The sequence below is a fragment of the Manis javanica genome, chromosome 4 (assembly GCF_040802235.1).
Source record: "Manis javanica isolate MJ-LG chromosome 4, MJ_LKY, whole genome shotgun sequence".
Lineage (NCBI taxonomy): Eukaryota > Metazoa > Chordata > Mammalia > Pholidota > Manidae > Manis > Manis javanica.
Window position 1 is genome coordinate 70888239 of NC_133159.1, and position 20215 is coordinate 70908453.

Consider the following 20215-nt stretch of genomic DNA (forward strand, 5'->3'; position numbering starts at 1 on the left):
ACATATAGCTACTGAACTGCCTAACCTCTCTCTCTCTCTCTCTCTCTCTCTCTCTCTCTCACACACACACACACACACACACACACACATGCACGCACACACACCAGCACCACCTTTCTGTGCTAAGGGCTATCTGACATTTTCGTGAGCTTCCAGCTTTACCACAGCATGACCACCTCACAGACAGGGTTTTGAGGCTTTCGTTGAGACGCTGTGAGGTACGGAAATACTTGCCAACAAAAGCGTTAAGTGCTCTTTTGCAATGCAATGAAAAAATATAGGCGGTGTTGGAGTGGACAAAAAAACAAATGCAGTAAGAAAAAAGGAGTCACAGCCCATGGTGGGAAGGGGCAGGAAAGGGGGGCTTGTTTTTCTCGACTTTGACTCATTTGAGTTGCAGTGTCCTCAGTGGGAGCCTTGGCACCCAGGGGAAGCTGTGCCCGTTCACACAGCACTTGTATTGAGCAAGGGTTCAGTATCATTTGCAAATGCTTATTGTCAAGTCAGGGAGTGCCAGTAAAGAGAAAAGCACCCCAGTCCGTCTCCTCTAGTTCTGTAGGTTTAATCACATCTCTCCAACCGCTGAGGGGACTAGAGATTTAAACAAACACGCGTGATTGGTGTGAAGCTATAAAAGGGACCATTATGTTTCTGATTCAGAATATCTAGTCTTCTCTCACTTTCTAAGAATTAAACACGAGCTTTTCTCCCTTATTGATTAGTTGCTGAAGTAAAGGAACCCTGCTGCCTTCCCATGCTATCTGTTGACATGGAAAACAAGGAAAATGGCTCTGTCGGTGTAAAAAAGTAAGTGAAACTGGCTTGTGAGTTCTGCTTCTGCAAACAACAGAGGGACTTGGTTTCTATTTTTATATTTCTTGCTTATATACAACAGTACCCTGTTTGGCGGTGGTCTTGGTTGGTCTGCACTGGCCACCAGCCTCCCTTCTCCCCCCAGCCCCAGGCCTTTTTCTTTATTCAATTTAAAAGACAGAGATGACTCAGGCATCAAACCGTACATAAAGGATTAATGTATCAGGCTTTGAAACAGGGACGGTTGAGGATTTCAGCCCTGCATTCTGTGTATTGAAACAAAAACACTGAGCAAACATAGACTCTGCCTTCCAAGTCCATAGGCTACGATGGTGGGGGCTGAAAAGAGAGTTTGAGTCTTTTAAAATAAAATTATCTCTCCCAAAACTGAGAGCTATAAGAAAGAAAGAAAGAAAGCCTCAGTAAGCGTACTAAGTGGAACCACTTCTCTGTGCTAATTTTATGAGCTGTTCGTTGAATGTGAAACATTTCAAGGCATAACATAGTTGTTCTATTTTCATGTCTGTTCTCACATTTGAAACTTCTGATCATATTTGTTGTGAATTACATGCTTCTTTTAAAAAGGAAAATTAAGTTGTGTTATGTAGAATATTCTGGAAGATGCCACATGTTTCAGATAACTCTTTAAGATATCTATAAATATATGAAAAATGTATATTCCTATTTAAGAGTTACGTTGAAGTTATAACTACTTAGATTACAAGCAGAAAGTAAATTCCAAGAGACTGTTATCTATTTCATTTTTTCCATGTCATTTAGTTTAAAATTGTTCTCAACTTGAGCTTTGGTGAAAACTAATTAAAATGTGATCCACAGAAATTGTGGTATCTAAATGAGGAAACAGTGTGCTATATGTTTCTGAATAGAAAGTATATTTTGCTTCTGAGCAAAGTTACATTAATAAAATCTGCTTTTTAAAATTCTTTAGTAATTTACATAGCAGTGCCATGCTACGATGCATATCCCATTCTTGAGGTTTGAGGTAGGCAGACGTAGGAGAAATAAAAGAAATGAATGCTTTTTTATGTAAGAGATCAGTGCTGTCCAGTGATGAAAGTGGGCTGTTGTCCAAAATGGTAACCACTAGCCACATGTGGCTATTAAAACTTGTAATGTGACTAGTGTAACTGATGAACTGCATTCCTCATTTTACTTAATTTTAAAAGTTAACAGCTTTATTGAAATATAATTGATATATAATATACTGCATGTGTTTAAAGTATAAAATGTGTAAGATTTGACATTTGTATACATGTGCAAAATCATTACCACAATTAAGATAATGGACCTGTCCATTACCCCTGAAGTCTCTTCATAACCCTTTGTAATCTCTCCCTCCTGTCCTTCCCTGGCCACTTATCCCCAGGCAACTGCTGATATGCCATCTGTCACTATAGATGTTACTTTTTCTAGAATTTTATATAAATGGAATTATTCTAATATACTTTTTTGGGGGAGGAAGAGGGTCTGGTTCCTTTTACCCAGAATAATTAATTGGGGATTCATCCATGTTAGAGTGTGTATCAGTAGTTCCTTACTCTTTATTATCAAGTAATACAGTTGACCTTTGAACAACAGGGGTTTGAACTTATACATGCATTTTTTTCAGTAAATATATTGGAAATGATTTAGATTTGTGACAATTTGAAAAAACATTTTCTTTTCTCTAGCTTATTTTATTGTGAGAATATGGTATATAATACCTGTAATATTACAACATATGTGATAATGGACTGCTTATATTATCAGTAAAGGCTTCTAGTCAACAGTAGGCTATTACTAGTTATGTTTTTGAGGATTCAAATGTTATACATGGATTTTTGATTGCACAGGTGGTTGGCCCCCCTAACCTGCATGTTGTTTAAGGGTCAGCTGTACTTCATTGTGTGGATAGACAACAATTTCTTCACTGTTTATCCATGCACTGTTGAGCATTTGGATTGTTTCTGTTTTTGTAAGTGTTACAAATAAAGCTTTTGACCATTTGTATACAGGTCTATGTGTAGACATATGCTTTCATTTCTCTTGAATAAAAATTTAGAAATGGAATGGCTAGGCTATCTGGTAGATGTATGCTTAAGTTTTAAAGAAATTTCTAAACTGTTTCCCAGCTAGTTGTCACATTTTACATTCCCACCAGCAGTGTGTGAACACTCCAGTTGTTCTATAGTCTTATGAACTTAGTATGATCAGTCTTTTCCACATTAGGCATTATATTAGGTATGGTTTAAATTTTCATTTTCCTAATAACTAATGGTGTAGAGCATCTTTTCATGTGCTGACTTGCTATCCATATTTCTTCTTAAGTAAACTATTCAAACATTTTGCCCATCTTATTGGGCTAGGTTTTTATAAATTACTTTGTAGAGAATATTTATATATTCTAGATATATATCCAGATATATATCCAGAAAAATTTGAAAATATTTTCTTGTAGTATATGGCTTGTCTTTTCATTCTCTCTGCAATGTCTTTCAAAGTGCAGGAATTTTTTGATGAGCTCAAGATTATCAGTTTTTATCTTGGTACTTTTAGTGTCGTATCATGTCAAGAAATATTTGCCTAACCCAAGGTCACAAGTTTTTCTCTTATGTTTTCTTAGATTTAGGAATATGATTGTTTTATTAAGGTATTATTGATATACAATTTTTTAAAGGTTTCACATAAGCAAATTGTGTTTATTACATTCATCCATATTATCAAGTCCACACCCCATTGCAGTCACTGTCCATCAGCAAAGTAAGATGCTGTAGAGTTATTACTTGTCTTCTCTGTGCTATACTGCCTTCCTACATTATATGTGCTAACCTCCTACATTATATGTGCTAATCATAATGCCCCTTAATTCCCTTCTCCCTTCCCACCCTTCCCCACCCCTCCCCTTTGGTAACCGCTAGTCCCTTCTTGGAGCCTGAGTCTGCTGCTGTTTTGTTTCTTCGGTTTTGCCGTGTTCTTATACTCCACAAATGAGGGAAATCATTTGGTACTTGTCTTTCTCTGCCTGGCTTATTTCACTGAGCATAATGCCCTCTAGCTCCATCCATGTCATTGCAAATGGTAGGATTTCTTTTCTTTTTATGGCTGAATAATATTCCATTGTGTATATGTACCACATCTTCTTTATCCATTCATCTATTGATGGACATATAGGTTGCTTCCATATCTTGGATGTTATAAATAGTGCAGCAGTAAACATAGGAGTGCATATGTCTTTTTGAATCTGGGATCTTGTTTTCTTCAGGTAAATGCCTAGGAGTGAAATTCCTGGGTCAAATGGTATTTCTGTTTTTAGTTTTTTGAGGAACCTCCATATTGCTTTCTGCAATGGTTGAAATGGGAATTTACATTCCCACTAGCAGTGAAGGAGGGTTCCCCTTTCTCCACATCCTCACAGCCTTTGTTGTTCCTTGTCTTTTGGATGTTGGTCATCCTTACTGGTATGAGGTGATATCTTATTGTGGTTTTAATTTGCATTTCTCTGATAATTAGTGATGTGAGGTATCTTTTCATGTGCCTGTTGGCCATCTGAATTTCTTCTTTGTAGAAGTGTCTGTTTAGATCCTCCACCCATTTTTTAATAGGATTATTTGGTTTTTGGGTGTTGAGGCATGTGAGTTCTTTATATATTTTGGATGTTAACCCCTTGTCAGATATGTCATTAACGAATATATTCTCCTATACTGTAGGATGCCTTTTTGTTCTACTGATAGTGTCCTTTGCTGTACAGAAGCTTTTTAGTTTGATGTAGTCCCATTTGTTATTTTTGCTTTTGGTTCCCTTGCCCAAGGAGATGTGGTCAGGAAAAAATTGCTCATGTTTATATTCAAGAGATTTTTGCCTATGTTTTCTTCTAAGAGTTTTATGGTCTCATGACTTACATTTTGGTCTTTGATCCATTTTGAGTGTACCTTTTTGTATGGAGTTAGACAATAACCCAGTTTCATTCTCTAACATGTAGCTGTCCAGTTTTGCCAACACTAGTTGTTGAAGTGGTTGTCATTTCCCTATTGTACAACCATGGTTTCTTTATCGTATATTAGTTGACCATATATGCTTAGGTTTGTATTAGGGCTCTTTATTCTGTTCCATTGATCTATGGGAGGAATATGATTTTTTAATATAATTTTTGTGTAGGTTTGAGATAAGGATTAAAGTATTTCTGTTGGTGGTGGTGGTAGGGTTTTTTTTTTGCCTATGACTATCCAATTTTTCTAGCAGCATTTTTTGAATTGTTACTGCAACTTTGTTGAGAAATAATTGATTATGTGTATGTGGATCTGTTTCTATATTATTTTATTCTGTGAATAATTTTGTGTATATTTCTGCCAGTACAACACTGTTTTGATAACTATAGCTTTATAATAAATCTTGAAATCAGGTAGTGTTATCCATCCAAACTTTTTTTTTTCCAAACTTGTTTTGGCTCTCCTAGGTCCTTAGTATTTCCAAGTGGTTTTTAGAATCAGTTTGTCAATTTCCACAGGAAATACTTGCTGGCAATTTGATGGCATTGTATTGAATTATAGATCGATTTAGGGAGAATTGAAATCTTAATATTATGTATTCTGACCCATTAACACAGTGCCATTTACTGGGCTCCTTTTAATATCTCTCAGCAGTATTTTGTAGTTTCAGTCTGCAGGTCTTGTCCATTTTTTTTGTCAGGTATATCCCTACATAGGTCACAATTTTATGCTATTATAAATGGTATTGCTTTTAAAATTAAAAAATTTTTAATTTCCAATCATTTGAGCTAGTGTATAGAAATACAATTGATTTTTGTATGTTGATCTTGTATCCTGCAATCTTGGCTAAACTCACTTATTATTTCTAGTACCTTTTCGGTAAATTCCATTGGATATTTAACATAGGCAGTTATGTCTTATGAGTATAGACAGTTTTACTTTTTTCCTTCCCAATGTAGATGTCTTTTGTCTCATTTTTCTACCTTATTGCATTGAATAGGATGTCAGTTGTAAGAAGTAAAAAAGTTGAATAAAAGTGGTGAGATTACAAAGAGGAGGTAAAAGATGGAGGAAGGCAAGGCAGAAACCTCCTCCCACACACACACCAAGGAAGCAGCTATCGCAAATACAGCCAACCCTGAAAACAACCTGAAGACTGCAAAACAGATCACTTGTATCTGGTGAAGAAGAGAAGAATTCAGAGAGGATAAAATGGCAGAGCCACAGTTGATGAGGACCCAAGCCCTTCTCCCATCCCAGCCTACACGCTGGAGGGAAAGGAATGGAGTGGGAAGGGGATAAGTGCCCAGGAACTCCGCACACCTGGCCCTGGAGATGTGCTCTGGGAATACGAGTCTGCATTGCTTTGGGTTTTGGTGATCACTGGGGCTGGACACCAGGGAGAGTTGTAGCACTCTGGAGGCTGAGACTCCAGCCACTTGTGGAGGACAAGCAGACTCCAGTGACCCCACTGAGAACCAAAACAATGGCAGCAGTTCGAAAGATTTGTCAGCAGCAGAAGGGGTGCCAGAGGGCAGAGGGTTGGACGGAACTTTCTCTGAAGGTAAAAGAGCAGGTAGATGACACTTCCCCACCCTTCCCTCAGCCAATCACATCAGGCTCTCACAGGAGCCCCAAACACTCCATCCTCCATTCCCTTGCTGGCAGCTCAGTCCTAAGGTGTTTCCCTGTGCATACACCCGCTCAACTCAGCAGCATCAGACTTTGCTATGTGGAAGGCAGAGAGAAGCTTTTCCAGTGTTCTCAGCCCTGTCTCAGCACAACTGGGAAAGCACCTGCAGAAACCAGCTCTGAGCATCCCTTCCTTCTCACAGGTGGTCCAACCTAATCCCCCACACCTCTCCACAGCTGCATACTTGTGTGCCCCACTGCCAAGTGAGTGCCCTACCTATCCCCTTAGCCCAGCAGCCCCACCCACAATGATCCCAGCAGAAGCACAACTGCTCTAATCACAAAGAGCCAGCTGAGGTGAACTGCCATTTGTGGCAGACTAAGATAGACCACTACTGGTAGACAGAAAGGTGGCCCTGCCCATAGCCCACCAACAGCAATGGGGGCTCTGCCACAAAGGAGAACCAGGCACTGGAGAATAGAGTCTTGAACTTCTGGGCACCACAGGATGTCTTCCTCAAAGCCATTACTTTCTAGACCAGAAAGCATAGCCAATCTATCTCATACAAAGGAAGAAACACAGAAACCTTGACAAAATGAGGAGGCAGAGAAATATTTTCCAAACAAAGATAAAGAATAAGAAACTAGAAAGAGGGCTAAATGAAACAGAGATCATCAGTCATTTTTTCAAAGTAACAGTCATAAATATGCTCATTGATCTGCTGAAAAGTACTGAGTATCTCAGAGAGGACTTATAAAGAGAAGAACTATAAAAGAGCTACTCAGAGCTGAAGAATACAGTAACTGAAATGAAATATACAATGGATGGAATGAATAATAGATTGCTGCAAGAAGAGAAGGCAACGGATGAGATGGAAACTAGAGAACAGGAAAACAATGAAGCTGAGAAACAGGAAAAAATAATCTTTAGAAATGAAAGAATGCTAAGAGAGCTGTCTGACAACTCCAGATGAAACAGTATTCACATAATAGGGGTACCAGAAGGAGAAGAGAGAGACGAAGGTATAGAAAGTCTTTTTGAAGAAATAATTGTTGAAAACTTCCCCAATCTGGGGAATGAAATAGACACACGGGTCATGGAAGCACAGAGAACCCCTAACAAAAGGAAATAAAAAAGACAACACCAAGACATATAATAATTAAAATGACAAAGATTAAGGAAAAGGAGAAGGTATTGAAAGCAGCCAGAGAGAGAACAAAGATTACTTATAAGGGAAACTCCATCAGACTATCAGCAGAAACTTTATAGGTCAGAGTGAGTGGCATGAAATATTGAATATTGAAAGAGAAGGACCTTCAAGACAAGAATCGTCTTCCCAGCAAGGTTATCATTCAGATTTGAAGAAGAGATTAAACAGTTCCCAGTTAAAAGAAGGCTGAAGGGATTTATAACCAGTAAACTGGCATTACAGAATATGTTCAAGGGACTACTGTAGATAGAAATGTTCCTAAGCCTAAATAGTTTTCACCAGTGAAAATAAACCCACAGTAAAGGTAGTAGACCAATTACATACCAAGCAAGTACAAAATCAAAACAAAACAAAACAGAAGTAATAAAACAAACTATACACAAAATCAGTCAAGGGATACACAGAAATGCAGGTTATGATATCTAATACATCAAGTGTGGAGGAGGAAGAAGAAAAAATAAGTAATTTTAGATTGTTCTTGAAATAGAGGAATCATCAACTTAATACAAACTATTACATACTTAGGAAGCTATCCATGAACCTTATGGTAACCACAAACCTAAAGCATATACAAGAGCTGCTTCTTTGAGAAGATTAAACAAAGTAGACAAACCTCTAGCCATACTTATCAGAGGAAAAAAAGAGAGGACACAAAGAAACAAAATCAGAAATGAGAAAGGAATAGCCACAATGGATGCCACAGAAATACAGAGAATTATTAGAAATTCTATAAAAAATTATTTGCCAATAATTAGACAACCTAGGAGAAATGTATAAAGAGTACAAACTTCCAAGGTTGACCCAGGAAGAAACAGAAAATAGGAACAGACCCATTACAAATAATGAAATTGAGTTGGTAATCAAAAAACTCCCAACAAACAAAATCCCAAGAACAAATGGCTTTATAGCTGGATTGCACCAAACATTTAAAGAAGAACTAATCCCATCCTTCTTAAAGTATACCAAAAAGTAGAAGAGTGAATACTTTCAAACTCAATCTAAGAGACCAGCATCACTCTAATACCAAAACCAGACAAAAACACTGCATAAAAGAAAAAATTAGACCAATATCCCTGATGAACATAGATGCAAAAACCCTCAGCAAAATATTAGCAAACTGAATGCAAAAATAGTGCCAAAAGGATCACCCATCATGACTGTGTGGGATTTATTCCAAGGAAGCAAGGATGATATGATTTAGTAAATCAATCAGTGTCCTACACCACATTAACAAAATTAAAAACCACACAGTCATCTCAATAGATGCTGAAAAAACATTTGAGAAAATTCAACATCCATTCATGATAAAAACTCAAGAACATGGGTATAGAGGGTATGTACATCAACATAATGAATTCCATATGCTACAAACCCATACTTAAAATCATAATCAATGGTGAAAAGCTGAAAGCTTTTCCTCTAAGATCAGGAACAAGACAAGGATGTCCACTCTCACCACTTTTATTCAACATACTGCTGGAAGTCCTAGCCATGGCAATCAGATAAAGAGATAAAAGGCATCTAAATTGGCAAGGAAGAAGTTAAACTGTCACTATTTGCAGGTGACATGATACTGTACATGGAAAACCCTAAAGAATCCACCAAAAAACTATAAGAACTAATAAGTAAATTCAGCAAATTTGCAGGATACAAAATTAATACACAGAAATCTGTTGCATTCCTACATACTAACAATGAACTAGCAGAAATAGAAATCAGGAAAACAACTCCACTTACAATTTCATCAGAAAGAATAAAATACCTAGGAATAACCTAACCAAGGAGGTGAAAGACCTATACTCTGAAAACTACAAGACGCTCATGAGAGAAATTGAAGAAGACACCAATAAATGGAAATACATTCCATGCTCATGAATATGAAGAATTAATACTGTCAAAATGGCCATTCTACCCAAAGCAATTTATAGATGCAATGCAATCCCCATCAAAATATAAACAGCATTCTTCAATGGACTAGAACAAATCGTTCTAAAATTAATACAGAACCACAAAAGATCCTGAAAAGCCAAAGCCATCCTGAGAAAGAAGAACAAAGCTGGGTGAATTACACTCCCTGATTTCAAACTGTACTACAAAGCTACCGTAATAAAAAATAGTATGGTTCTTGCAGAAAAACAGACCCATAAATCAATGGAATAGATTAGAGTTCAGATATAAACACACATGTACAGTCAATTAATATACGATAAAGGAGCCTTGAGTATATAATGGGGAAAAGACGGTCTCTTCAACAACCTGTATTGGCAAAAACCTGTGTCTGATGTCAACATGCAAGAGAATGAAACCAGACTACTGTCTAACTCCTTAAAAAAGGTAAACTTGAAATGGATGAAGGACCTAAATTTATGACATGAAACCATAAAACTCTTAGAAGAAAACATAGGCAAAAATCTCTTGAAAGTAAATATTGAAAGGAAAGGAGCGACACACAGCAGCAATTCACCGGAGAAATCCGCTTTATTAGGGAAAGGTGCTGGGTTATATAGGAAGGGGCATGGGGTGATTGTGGTGTTCCTTCTACGGGGCTGGTGGCTGTTGGCTAGGTGCTGGGAGTGGGAGGGGGGAGAGAGGTGATTGGTCTTCAGGTGGCACCGTCGGGAACCGAGGACCTGGAAGAGAAGCCGGAAGTTCGCCATCTTACTGGTGGGGGCCCTTCAAATATGAGCAATTTTTTTCCTGAACGCATCTCCTCAGGCAAAGGAAGCAAAATAAGAAATGAACAAGTGGTACTGCATCAAACCAAAAAGCTTCTGCACAGCAAAGGACACAATCAGCAGAACAAAAGGGCAACCTGCAGTGTGGGAGAATATATTCATAACCGATTTATCTGATTAGGGTCTAAGACCCAAAATATATAAAGAACTCATATGCTTCAACACCAAAAAAACAAATAATCGAATTAAAAATCGGTGGAAGACCTGAACAGACGTTTTTTCCAAAGAAGAAGTACGGACGTGGCTAACAGGCACATGAAAGGATACTCCACATCACTAATTATCAGGGAAATGCAAATCAAAACCACAATGAGATATCATCTCAGACCAGTTAGAATGGCCACTATCCAAAAGACAAGAAATAACAAGCGTTAGTGAGGATGTGGAGAAAAGGGGACCCTCCTATACTCTTGGTGGGAATGTAAATTGGTGTAGCCACTGTGGAAAGCATTATGGAGGTTCCTCAAAAATCTAAAAACAGAAATACCATAAAACCTACTAATTCCACTTCTAGGAATTTACCCAAACAAAACAAAATGCCTGATTTGAAAAGATATATGTGCCCCTATGTTTACTGCCGCATTATTTACAATAGCCAAGCTATGGAAACAACCAAAGTGTCCACCAAAAGATGAACGTATAAAGAAGAGGTGGTACATATACCAATGGCAGGTTATTCAGCTATAGGAAAGAAAGAAACCCTGCATTTGCAATAACATGGATGGACCTATAAGGTATTATGCTAAAGAAAATAAGCCAGGCAGATAAAGACAAATACCATATGCTTTCACTCATCTGTAGAATCTGAAAACACAACAAAACAAAATGAACAAAATGGCAGTATACTCTTAAACACTGTGAAATGACTGGTAGTTACCATGGTGGAGTGGTTGGAGTAGGGGACATGGGGAGGGGAATAAAAGAGCAACATAGTTCTCATTCATAATATTAGTTGGTCATGGGGAATGTAGTACAGCATGGAGAATATAGTCAATGATTCTGTAACATCTTCCTTTGTTGACAGATAGTAACTGCACTAGTGGTGGTGAGGATCTAATAATATGGGTAACTGTTGAACCACTGTGTTGTATAGTTGAAAAAAATATAAGATTGTATATCAATGATACTTCAATTAAAAAACACCTTAGTTTTGTTTCCTTAAGGGAAAACATTTAGTCTTTTCCTTGCCTTTGGTTCTTCTATATATAAACATATTTTCTGTCTTTTTTAAAGATTTCCTCTTTATTGTTGATTTTTAAGCCATTTGTTTATAACAGTTGGTGTAGTGCTCTCCATCTTTCTGTTGCTTGCAGTTTTGTTTTGTTTTTTGGATCTGTGGACTTAGTTCTCATCAGGTTTGGAAGTGTTCAAACACCATTTTTCAAATATTTTTCGGTAGCGCCCCACCCCCACCCCCACCCCCGCCTCCCCTTTGAGGACTGTAAGTATACATATATTTGATCACTTGATATTGTCCTGCAATTCACTGATGCCCTGTTCATTTTTTTTCTCAGGTTTTTTTCTCTCTCTTTCATTTTGGATAGTTTCTATTGCTTAGCCTTCAAATTCACTAATCATTTCTTCTGATGTATAATATCTTGTTAATGCCACCCAATGTGGTTGTCATTTCAGACAGTGTAGTTTTCACCAAATTCAACTGGGGTCTTCTATTATATTTTCCATATCTCTATTTAACATATTCAGGCTTTCCTCTTGCTTCTAAACACATGAAATACAGTCATAATAACTCTTTAAGTGTCCTTGTCTGCTAATTCTATAATTCCCTAGTCAGTTTTAGTTGACTGATATTTCTTCTCATTGTGGGTTGTGACTTTTTTTTTTTTCAGTTTCCTTGCATGCCTGGTAAATTTTCACTGAGTGTCAGATATTGTGAATTTTACCTTTTTGGGTGCTGGATATTTTTGTATTCCTATAAAGATTCTTGATGTTTGTCCAGGGATACAGTTAAGTGACTTGGAAACAATTTGGTCCTTTCAAGTCATGCTTTTAAGTTTTGTTAAGTCAGGACCAGGGCCGCATTTAATCTAAAGATATTTTTCCCCTCTTTCTGAGGCAAGACCTCTCATTGTACTCTAATAAATGCCCCTGAATTATGAGGTTTTCCTCTCTGGCAGGTGGAAACAGGCTCTATTCCCATCCCTGCATCATCTCTAAGGATTGTTCTAATTCCTTTGGTAGGTCTTCGCCTGGCTCACTCAGTTTCCTCACATGTATGTGATGATCCGTACTCTGCAATGCTTGAGGCGAAGCCTCTGGTGGCCTCCAGTGCTCTCTCCTCTCTAGCCTCCAGGACTCTGCCCTGTGCACAGCCTCAAAGCTTTCTTCAAGTAGTAAGTGGGTAGAGCTTACCTTGCTTGTTTCCCATCCCCCAAGGATCACTGTCCTTTACTGCCTGTGTCCAAGGTCATGAGTGTCTCTCTTTCCTATATGTTGTCTACTTTCTTAGTTGTTTTAGGCAGAAGGATAAATCTGGGCTCTGTTAGTTCATCTTGACCTGAAATAGATGTTTCGGTTAATTTATATAGCCATAAGTGACTAGTGACTAACCTATTGGACAGGGTACAGTTAGATGATAACCAGAATCCCAAAAGGTGTAAAACAGGGTCTTACGGCTGTGTCTAAGATATGCCAAAAGTAAGCTTATAGTTGGTTCTATTTTATTTTCCAGGCATGGAAAATATAGTTGCTTTACTATGGAATATACTGTCACAAAGGTCATTTCTAAAGAAGCCTAGGATAATCGTCCTTATTAATTGGCCATGTACTCCTGATCAGAACTTTAGTTTTAAAAGCTACTATTTATGGAGTCTCTTCTCTGTGACTGGCACTTTGTGTGACTCATGTTAACCCTCACAATCATAAGGTATGTATTCTTATTCTCTTTATAGATCAGAAAATGGAAGCTCCAGGAGGTTAAAAACATTTCAGGAGTTCACAACTTATAACTGGTGGGACTGGGATTCATGTTTAAGTCTGGCTCTGAAGTCTGAGTTTACTTTTGTGCACTGGGGCAACTAGATTGTCAAAGGTGACTTTCAGTGACTGTTACCATAACCATGGCTCTCACTGCCATGAAGCTATGGAAGCCCATCTTTCATTTGTCTGCAAGATTTGTAGATGGATGCAAACATTTAATAGTATGAATACAATTTAACACAGACAGTGCATCCCTTACAAAATGGCATCTTTCCTGTAAGTACAGAATATTTTAAAGTCTGTTCTGGCCCACTGGGCCAGTGATTTCTCAAACTTGAGTTTGCTTCACTTGGAGGGTGTGTTAAAATACACTGCTGGGCCATTCTCCAGTGTCTCTGATTCAAAAGGTCTTGGGGCCTGAGAACTTCATGTCTAACACATTTTCTCGTGGTGTTGATACTGATGTCCTGAGACCTACTGCAGTGGGTCAAGGCTTTTCAACTTACACCCAATTGACATTTTGGGCCAAATAATTCTCTTTTTGTTTTCATGGGGGAAGCCATCTGAGTACTGCAGGATGTTCGGCAGCTCCCTGGCTTCTCCTTGCCAGGTGCTAGAGCACACCCTCTCCAGTCAATAAGCAATCTCTCCAGACATTGCCAATGTCCCCTGGAGGACACATTTATTCTCATAAGTAGTAACCACTGCTCTAGGCTCAACTCTATGTGAGGAATGTGCGACAGGGCGGTTTCTGTGTATTACACACTAGTTTATGTGTTTATTGGTCATTTCAGCTTAGGGGTCTAAGACAACTAAATTTCAATCTGGAGTTTCCTCTGACTTCCTCCTTCTGCCTCTTGTTTTACATAGAAGGGGAGGGGCTAGGAAGGAAAGGAAAAATAAAACGCATGTGGTTAAATGTAAACATTTGAAACGTGAGAATTTTGTACTTTCCTTACAACTTTTCTGTGAGTCTGAAATTATTATTATTATTATTTTTATTTTTTTTGAGAGGGCATCTCTCATATTTATTGATCAAATGGTTGTTAACAACAATAAAATTCTGTATAGGGGACTCAATGCACAATCCTTAATCAACCCCAAGCCTAATTCTCAACAGTCTCCAATCTTCTGAAGCATAACAAACAAGTTCTTACATGGTGAACAAATTCTTACATAGTGAATAAGTTCTTACATGGTGAACAGTGCAAGGGCAGTCATCACAGAAACTTTTGGTTTTGATCACACATTATGAACTATAAACAATCAGGTCAAATATGAATATTCATTTGATTTTTATACTTGATTTATATGTGAATCCCACATTTCTCCCTTATTATTATTATTATTATTATTATGTTTAATAAAATGCTGAAGTGGTAGGTAGATGCAAGATAAAGGTAGAAAACATAGTTTAGTGCTGTAAGAGGGCAAATGTAAATGATCAGGTGTGTGCCTATAGACTAAGTATTAATCCAAGCTAGACAAGGGCAACAAAACATTCACGGATGCAGAAGATTACTCTCAAAACGGGGTGGTGAGGTTCTAAGCCTAACCTCTGTTGATCCCCAGTTTCTCACCTGATGGCCCCCCTGCGACTGTGCCTGTCTTAGGTTGTTCCTCCCTTGAGGAATCTTACCCGTCTCTGGCTAACCAGTCATCTTCCGGGGCTATACAGGTAAATGTAAAGTTGGTAAGTGAGAGAGAAGCAGTATTGTTTGAAAAGGTTAGCTTTTTACTTCTTTGCAGATTTATGCCCTGTGGCTTCTATGCCCAGCATTTGTCTTGAGGTATCTTTACCACTTGTAGGAATTATGATACTCAGTAATTTCGATATGAGGCACAAATTCTACTAAAGGGTTGTAATTAGGAAGGAAGAAGAAAAACTATAGAAGTAGCAGACGGAAGAAAACATGGGAAGATTGATTACTTCTTTGACATATCTTCTTGTAGTGTAACATAAGCATGTATAGGTTTTAAACTACTGATTAAGTTGCATGCACACATTAACATAATAGGAATACAGCTACATAACCAAAGCAGACCTACAATTACCAGCCATATCCAGTGAAACCAAGAAAACCAGTTAGGCACCCTAGGCATTTGTGAAAACTTAATGATATGATGGATATTGTCTAACTGAATTTGAATAGTTTGAGAAAAATCAGACAAATTAAAACAACACTTTCCTGGGAACTGTTCACATTCCATATGTTCTTTTAACAGTAGATAGTCTATAGTCGCAAGATTTTGGAGCGCTGCAACTTGCACTTCTCCTAATTCTTGGTTGAGTTCCAACAGTATAGATCCAGTCAAATTTGTTGTTTTACTGTATGCACAGGCCAGCTTAGATATCTCCTTCTTCATTCCAATGGCAAGTCCAGGAACTGGTGGGATGAATGCAGCTACAACTGCAACAGCACCAGGGTCTTTGTTGAAGTTTTTTGATGATCATCTTCTGGAATGACTCTTCCAGAGAATGTTGATGTTGGAAGTTCTTCTTCATATCGTATCTTAATTTGTTTTCTGGGTAGCCAAATTAGGCGTTGATCCTCTGTATAAACAGAAACAAACCCTTTGCCCACCCTTTGATATGCCCTTTATATCATCGTGAAGAACTTATTGGAGATCACCACACAGGAACTGCTTTTTTTTTTTAAGAGGAAGGAATATTATCAGAAAAATGTACTTCCATAGCTGATCATCTGACACCCTTTAAATGATCAAAATTCAGGATATTTAAAACATGCATTAATCATTGATTTATAGTTTGTTTTATCCTATCAGGGAGTAATTCCCCTTTTCTTTCTTTCTTTTTTTTTTTTGTTATCCTTAATCTACAATTACATGAAGAATATTATGTTTACTACGCTCTCCCCTATACCAGGTCCCCCCCACAAACCCCTTTACAGTCACTGTCCATCAGCATAGCAAAATGTTGTAGAATCACTACTTGTCTTCTCTGTGTTGTACAGCCCTCCCCTTTCTCCCACACCCCTATGCATGCTAATCTTAATACTCCCTTTCTTCTTCCCACCCCTTATCCCTCCCTACCCACCCATCCTCCCCAGTCCCTTTCCCTTTGGTACCTGTTAGTCCATTCTTGGGTTCTGTGATTCTGCTGCTGTTTTGTTCCTTCAGTTTTTCCTTTGTTCTTATACTCCACAGATGAGTAAAATCATTTGGTGTTTCTCTTTCTCTGCTTGGCTTATTTCACTGAGCATAATACCCTCTAGCTCCGTCCATGTTGTTGCAAATGGTAGGATTTGTTTTCTTCTTATGGCTGAGTAATATTCCATTGTGTATATGTACCACATCTTCTTTATCCATTCATCTACTGATGGACACTTAGGTTGCTTCCAATTCTTGGCTATTGTAAATAGTGCTGTGATAAACATAGGGGTGCATCTGTCTTTCTCAAACTTGAGTGCTGCGTTCTTAGGGTAAATTCCTAGGAGTGGAATTCCTGGGTCAAATGGTAAGTCTATTTTAAGCATTTTGAGGAACCTCCATACTGCTTTCCACAATGGTTGAACTAATTTATATTCCCACCAGCAGTGTAGGAGGGTTCCCCTTTCTCCACAACCTCGCCAACATTTGTTGTTGTTTGTCTTTTGGATGGTAGCCATCCTTACTGGTGTGAGGTGATACCTCATTGTAGTTTTAATTTACATTTCTCTGATAAGTAGCAATGTGGAGCATCTTTTCATGTGTCTGTTGGCCATCTGTATTTCTTTTTTGGGGAACTGTCTGTTCAGCTCCTCTGCCCATTTTCTAACTGGATTATTTGTTTTTTGTTTGTTGAGGTGGGTGAGCTCTTTATATATTTTGGATGTCAAGCCTTTATCGGATCTGTCATTTACAAATATATTCTCCCATACTGTAGGGTTCCTTTTTGTTCTATTGATGGTGTCTTTTGCTGTACAGAAGCTTTTCAGCTTAATATAGTCCCACTTGTTCATTTTTGCTGTTGTTTTCCTTGCCCGGGGAGATATGTTCAAGAAGAGGTCACTCTTGTTTATGTCTAAGAGGTTTTTGCATATGTTTTTTTCTGAGAGTTTTATGGTTTCATGACTTACTTTCAGGTCTTTGATCCATTTTGAATTTACTTTTGTGTGTGGGGTTAGACAATGATCCAGTTTCATTCTCCTACATGTAGCTGTGCCAGCACCGTCTGTTGAAGAGACTGTCATTTCACCATTGTATGTCCATGGCTGAAATTATTATTTTTTAAGTCTTTTAAAAAGTCCAGCCAGTTCATTTTGGGGGAGAAATTTTGTCTTCCTTTAAGAAAGAAGCAAAACTTTTCAGATTTGGAGACCAAGGAGAAGTAAAGCCTTCGACTTTGACTCAAATGAGGTTCAGAAGGCTGGTAGTTAGCCTCAATTTGTTTCTTAATAAACAGAAGAATGTTTCATAAGTACACCACTCAAAATTTCTCTGTCTTGGTTCTCCTGACTAAAATAGTAGTAGAGGGTTGTTGGGAGGCTAGAGAAAGCACCTGGAGATTGTGAGATCATAGAGCCATCACAGTCTTTATATTCCAAGTCAGAAAGCATCAGAGGGCTTACAGAGGGCCATGCATTGTGCTCGTTGTCTTCACAAACATTATTTCATTTAATCATCACATTAGATATGGTAAATATTATTGCAGTTTTTTTCCCCATGGAAACAAACTGGGGCTCAGAAGGTACTGAAGTTCATGTGAGAAAGTGGCAAAGCTAAGATTTGAACCCAACTCTTCTGACTCTAAGATGACTCTTTCTTTCTTCCATTCAGCTTTTGTCCTATTATCCTCACTCAGTCCCATAAGCTGGGGAGTGCTTGGTTTTAGGCAGTTTGGGGACAGGCTTATTCCAGTGCTGGGCCATGGATTCTTATGCCATTGTCATAAAAGAGGGGAAAACATAATTGAAACTTATGCTTCAGGCCTTCTAATTTGGCAAAATTGTTACCTAAAAGACTGTGACAGGATAAATGCTACCTTGACAATCTTAAACAAACATCGTGTAGGACTTCCCATCCTTCCTTCCTTCATTTTATTCTTGCTAAAGTCTGCTGGCCTTTACACACAGAAAGAACTGTTAGATATCTAATCCAATCCCTGTACAGATCTCTATTATTCTGTATATTATAAGTCAATATGATTTTAGCATGATAATCACCAAGGCCTAGATTCTACTTGAACTCATCCTAAAATGCACGAGTAAGTGAACTATATACTTTTTATGTTAATTTTATGTCAAAGGTCTTCAAAAGCAATAACCAACAGATCAGTAAAAAAGCACAGAAAAATGCTGTAGAAAAATGCCAAAAACACAAGCAAACATTTCTCAAAAGCAGAAATGTATATTACCAATTAACATATTGAAGAGATGTTCAGTATCATTAGTGACCAGAAAATGCAAATCAGTACCACAGTGATATATCCATTCACTTGGCAAAAATTTTTTAACCTGACAATACCAATCATAGGATATAGTGCTCATGAGAGTGTCAATTGGTACAATGACTTTGGAAAACAATTTGACATTATCTTCAAGCATTAACTATCACATCTTTTATAATTCAGTATTCCATTTCTTTGTATATACCAGTTCTGCCCAATAGACTTAACACTTAGCCACATACTTAGTTTTGCATTTTCTAGTGTTTATACTTAAACAGGTGAAATTAATCTTAATAATGTATTTTATATTTGGCTGAATATATTCCAAATGTTTTTGTTTTAACATATAATCAATATGACATTATTAAGGTATTTTTCATTTTTGTACTAAATTTTCTAAATTCATTGTGTATTTTAAACTTAAAGTATACCTCAGTTTGCAAAATTTTCATTAGAAATATTTGATCTATATTAGATTTTATAAAATTTATAGTTGAAAATACAGAATCACACACTGAAATAATTCTTAAATCACATATCCAAAAGTTCAAATGAATGAATCAAATACCAAAAAATTATTTTCTTAAATAAATCAAATACCAAAATATAATTGCCTTTCATTATATGCATACACATTGACACAACTGGTTCTTCTTTTCCAGAAGATTTTATGACTTAGAAGCAAAAGCATATCAATTTCAAAACCACACCTGTCCAAGTTAAATAAATTTACTAATACTTACGTTAATCCAGTATATCAAGATCAAATTTGAAGGGTATTACATAAATTTATTAGCACTAAAAATTTATCATTGTCAACAAATCATTCTTTAAATTTTTCTTAACATTGATTTATGTTAGAAATATGTGTAAAATTATTATTGTATACTCTGAAAGGTTTCTCTTTCAAAGTTTATGCCTGTTCCAGGTTACAAATAAGCTTTTCCTTTTTTTGGAGCTACAAATTTAGCTCATTTCTGTGTAGTAAGATATCAGTGAGAAAATATACTCTGCCATTTTTTTTTTATTGAATAGTTAGCAAGTATTCATTTTGTTTTAATAAAACCTTGAATTGGACTTATCAATACAATAAATCTTTGTAAAATTCTACAACTTATCTAACAAGCATTGGCAAAGAACACAGATCATTAAATTCATTGTGTTCAGTTTTTTTTAATGATTCTGTTATCTGGCATTGATCCATAGCATTTGCAAACATGTACTGATTGATTAGCAATGGTATCCATGACTCTCTTCAAGAGTCTGCTTTAGAAAACTGAGCAGGAGTATCATACACTGGAATGAAGCAATAAGGGAACATCAGTCTCTTGTTTTAGAATTACATTTAATCCAGGTTCTTTTTAAGCTAAGATGGCTGAAGTACCATCTGTAGAATAGAATTTAACCTTTTCATATCTAGCTGAAATTGTTTTTTGAAAGATATAAAAGCTTTTAAAATATTTAAACAGTGAGTTTGATTTTTCAGGCCATAAATTGACAATATTTCTTCAT

General features: G+C 37.1%; 1 protein-coding gene across 6 annotated transcripts in view; it reads left to right on the plus strand.

Moving 5' to 3' along the window:
• SAMD13 (sterile alpha motif domain containing 13) overlaps positions 1-20215 on the plus strand; it is a 49142-nt gene that overhangs the window by 4006 nt on the left and 24921 nt on the right. For 2 of the 6 annotated variants that reach the window (XM_037012519.2, XM_037012522.2), the window contains exon 2: positions 723-807. In XM_037012519.2, the coding sequence (XP_036868414.1) occupies positions 723-807 (85 nt within the window). Of the gene's footprint in view, positions 1-55; positions 219-452; positions 808-12576; positions 12729-13107; positions 13262-20215 lie in introns of those variants that run through there. The other 4 variants (XM_073234201.1, XM_037012520.2, XM_037012524.2 and 1 more) reach the window with 4 other exon arrangements.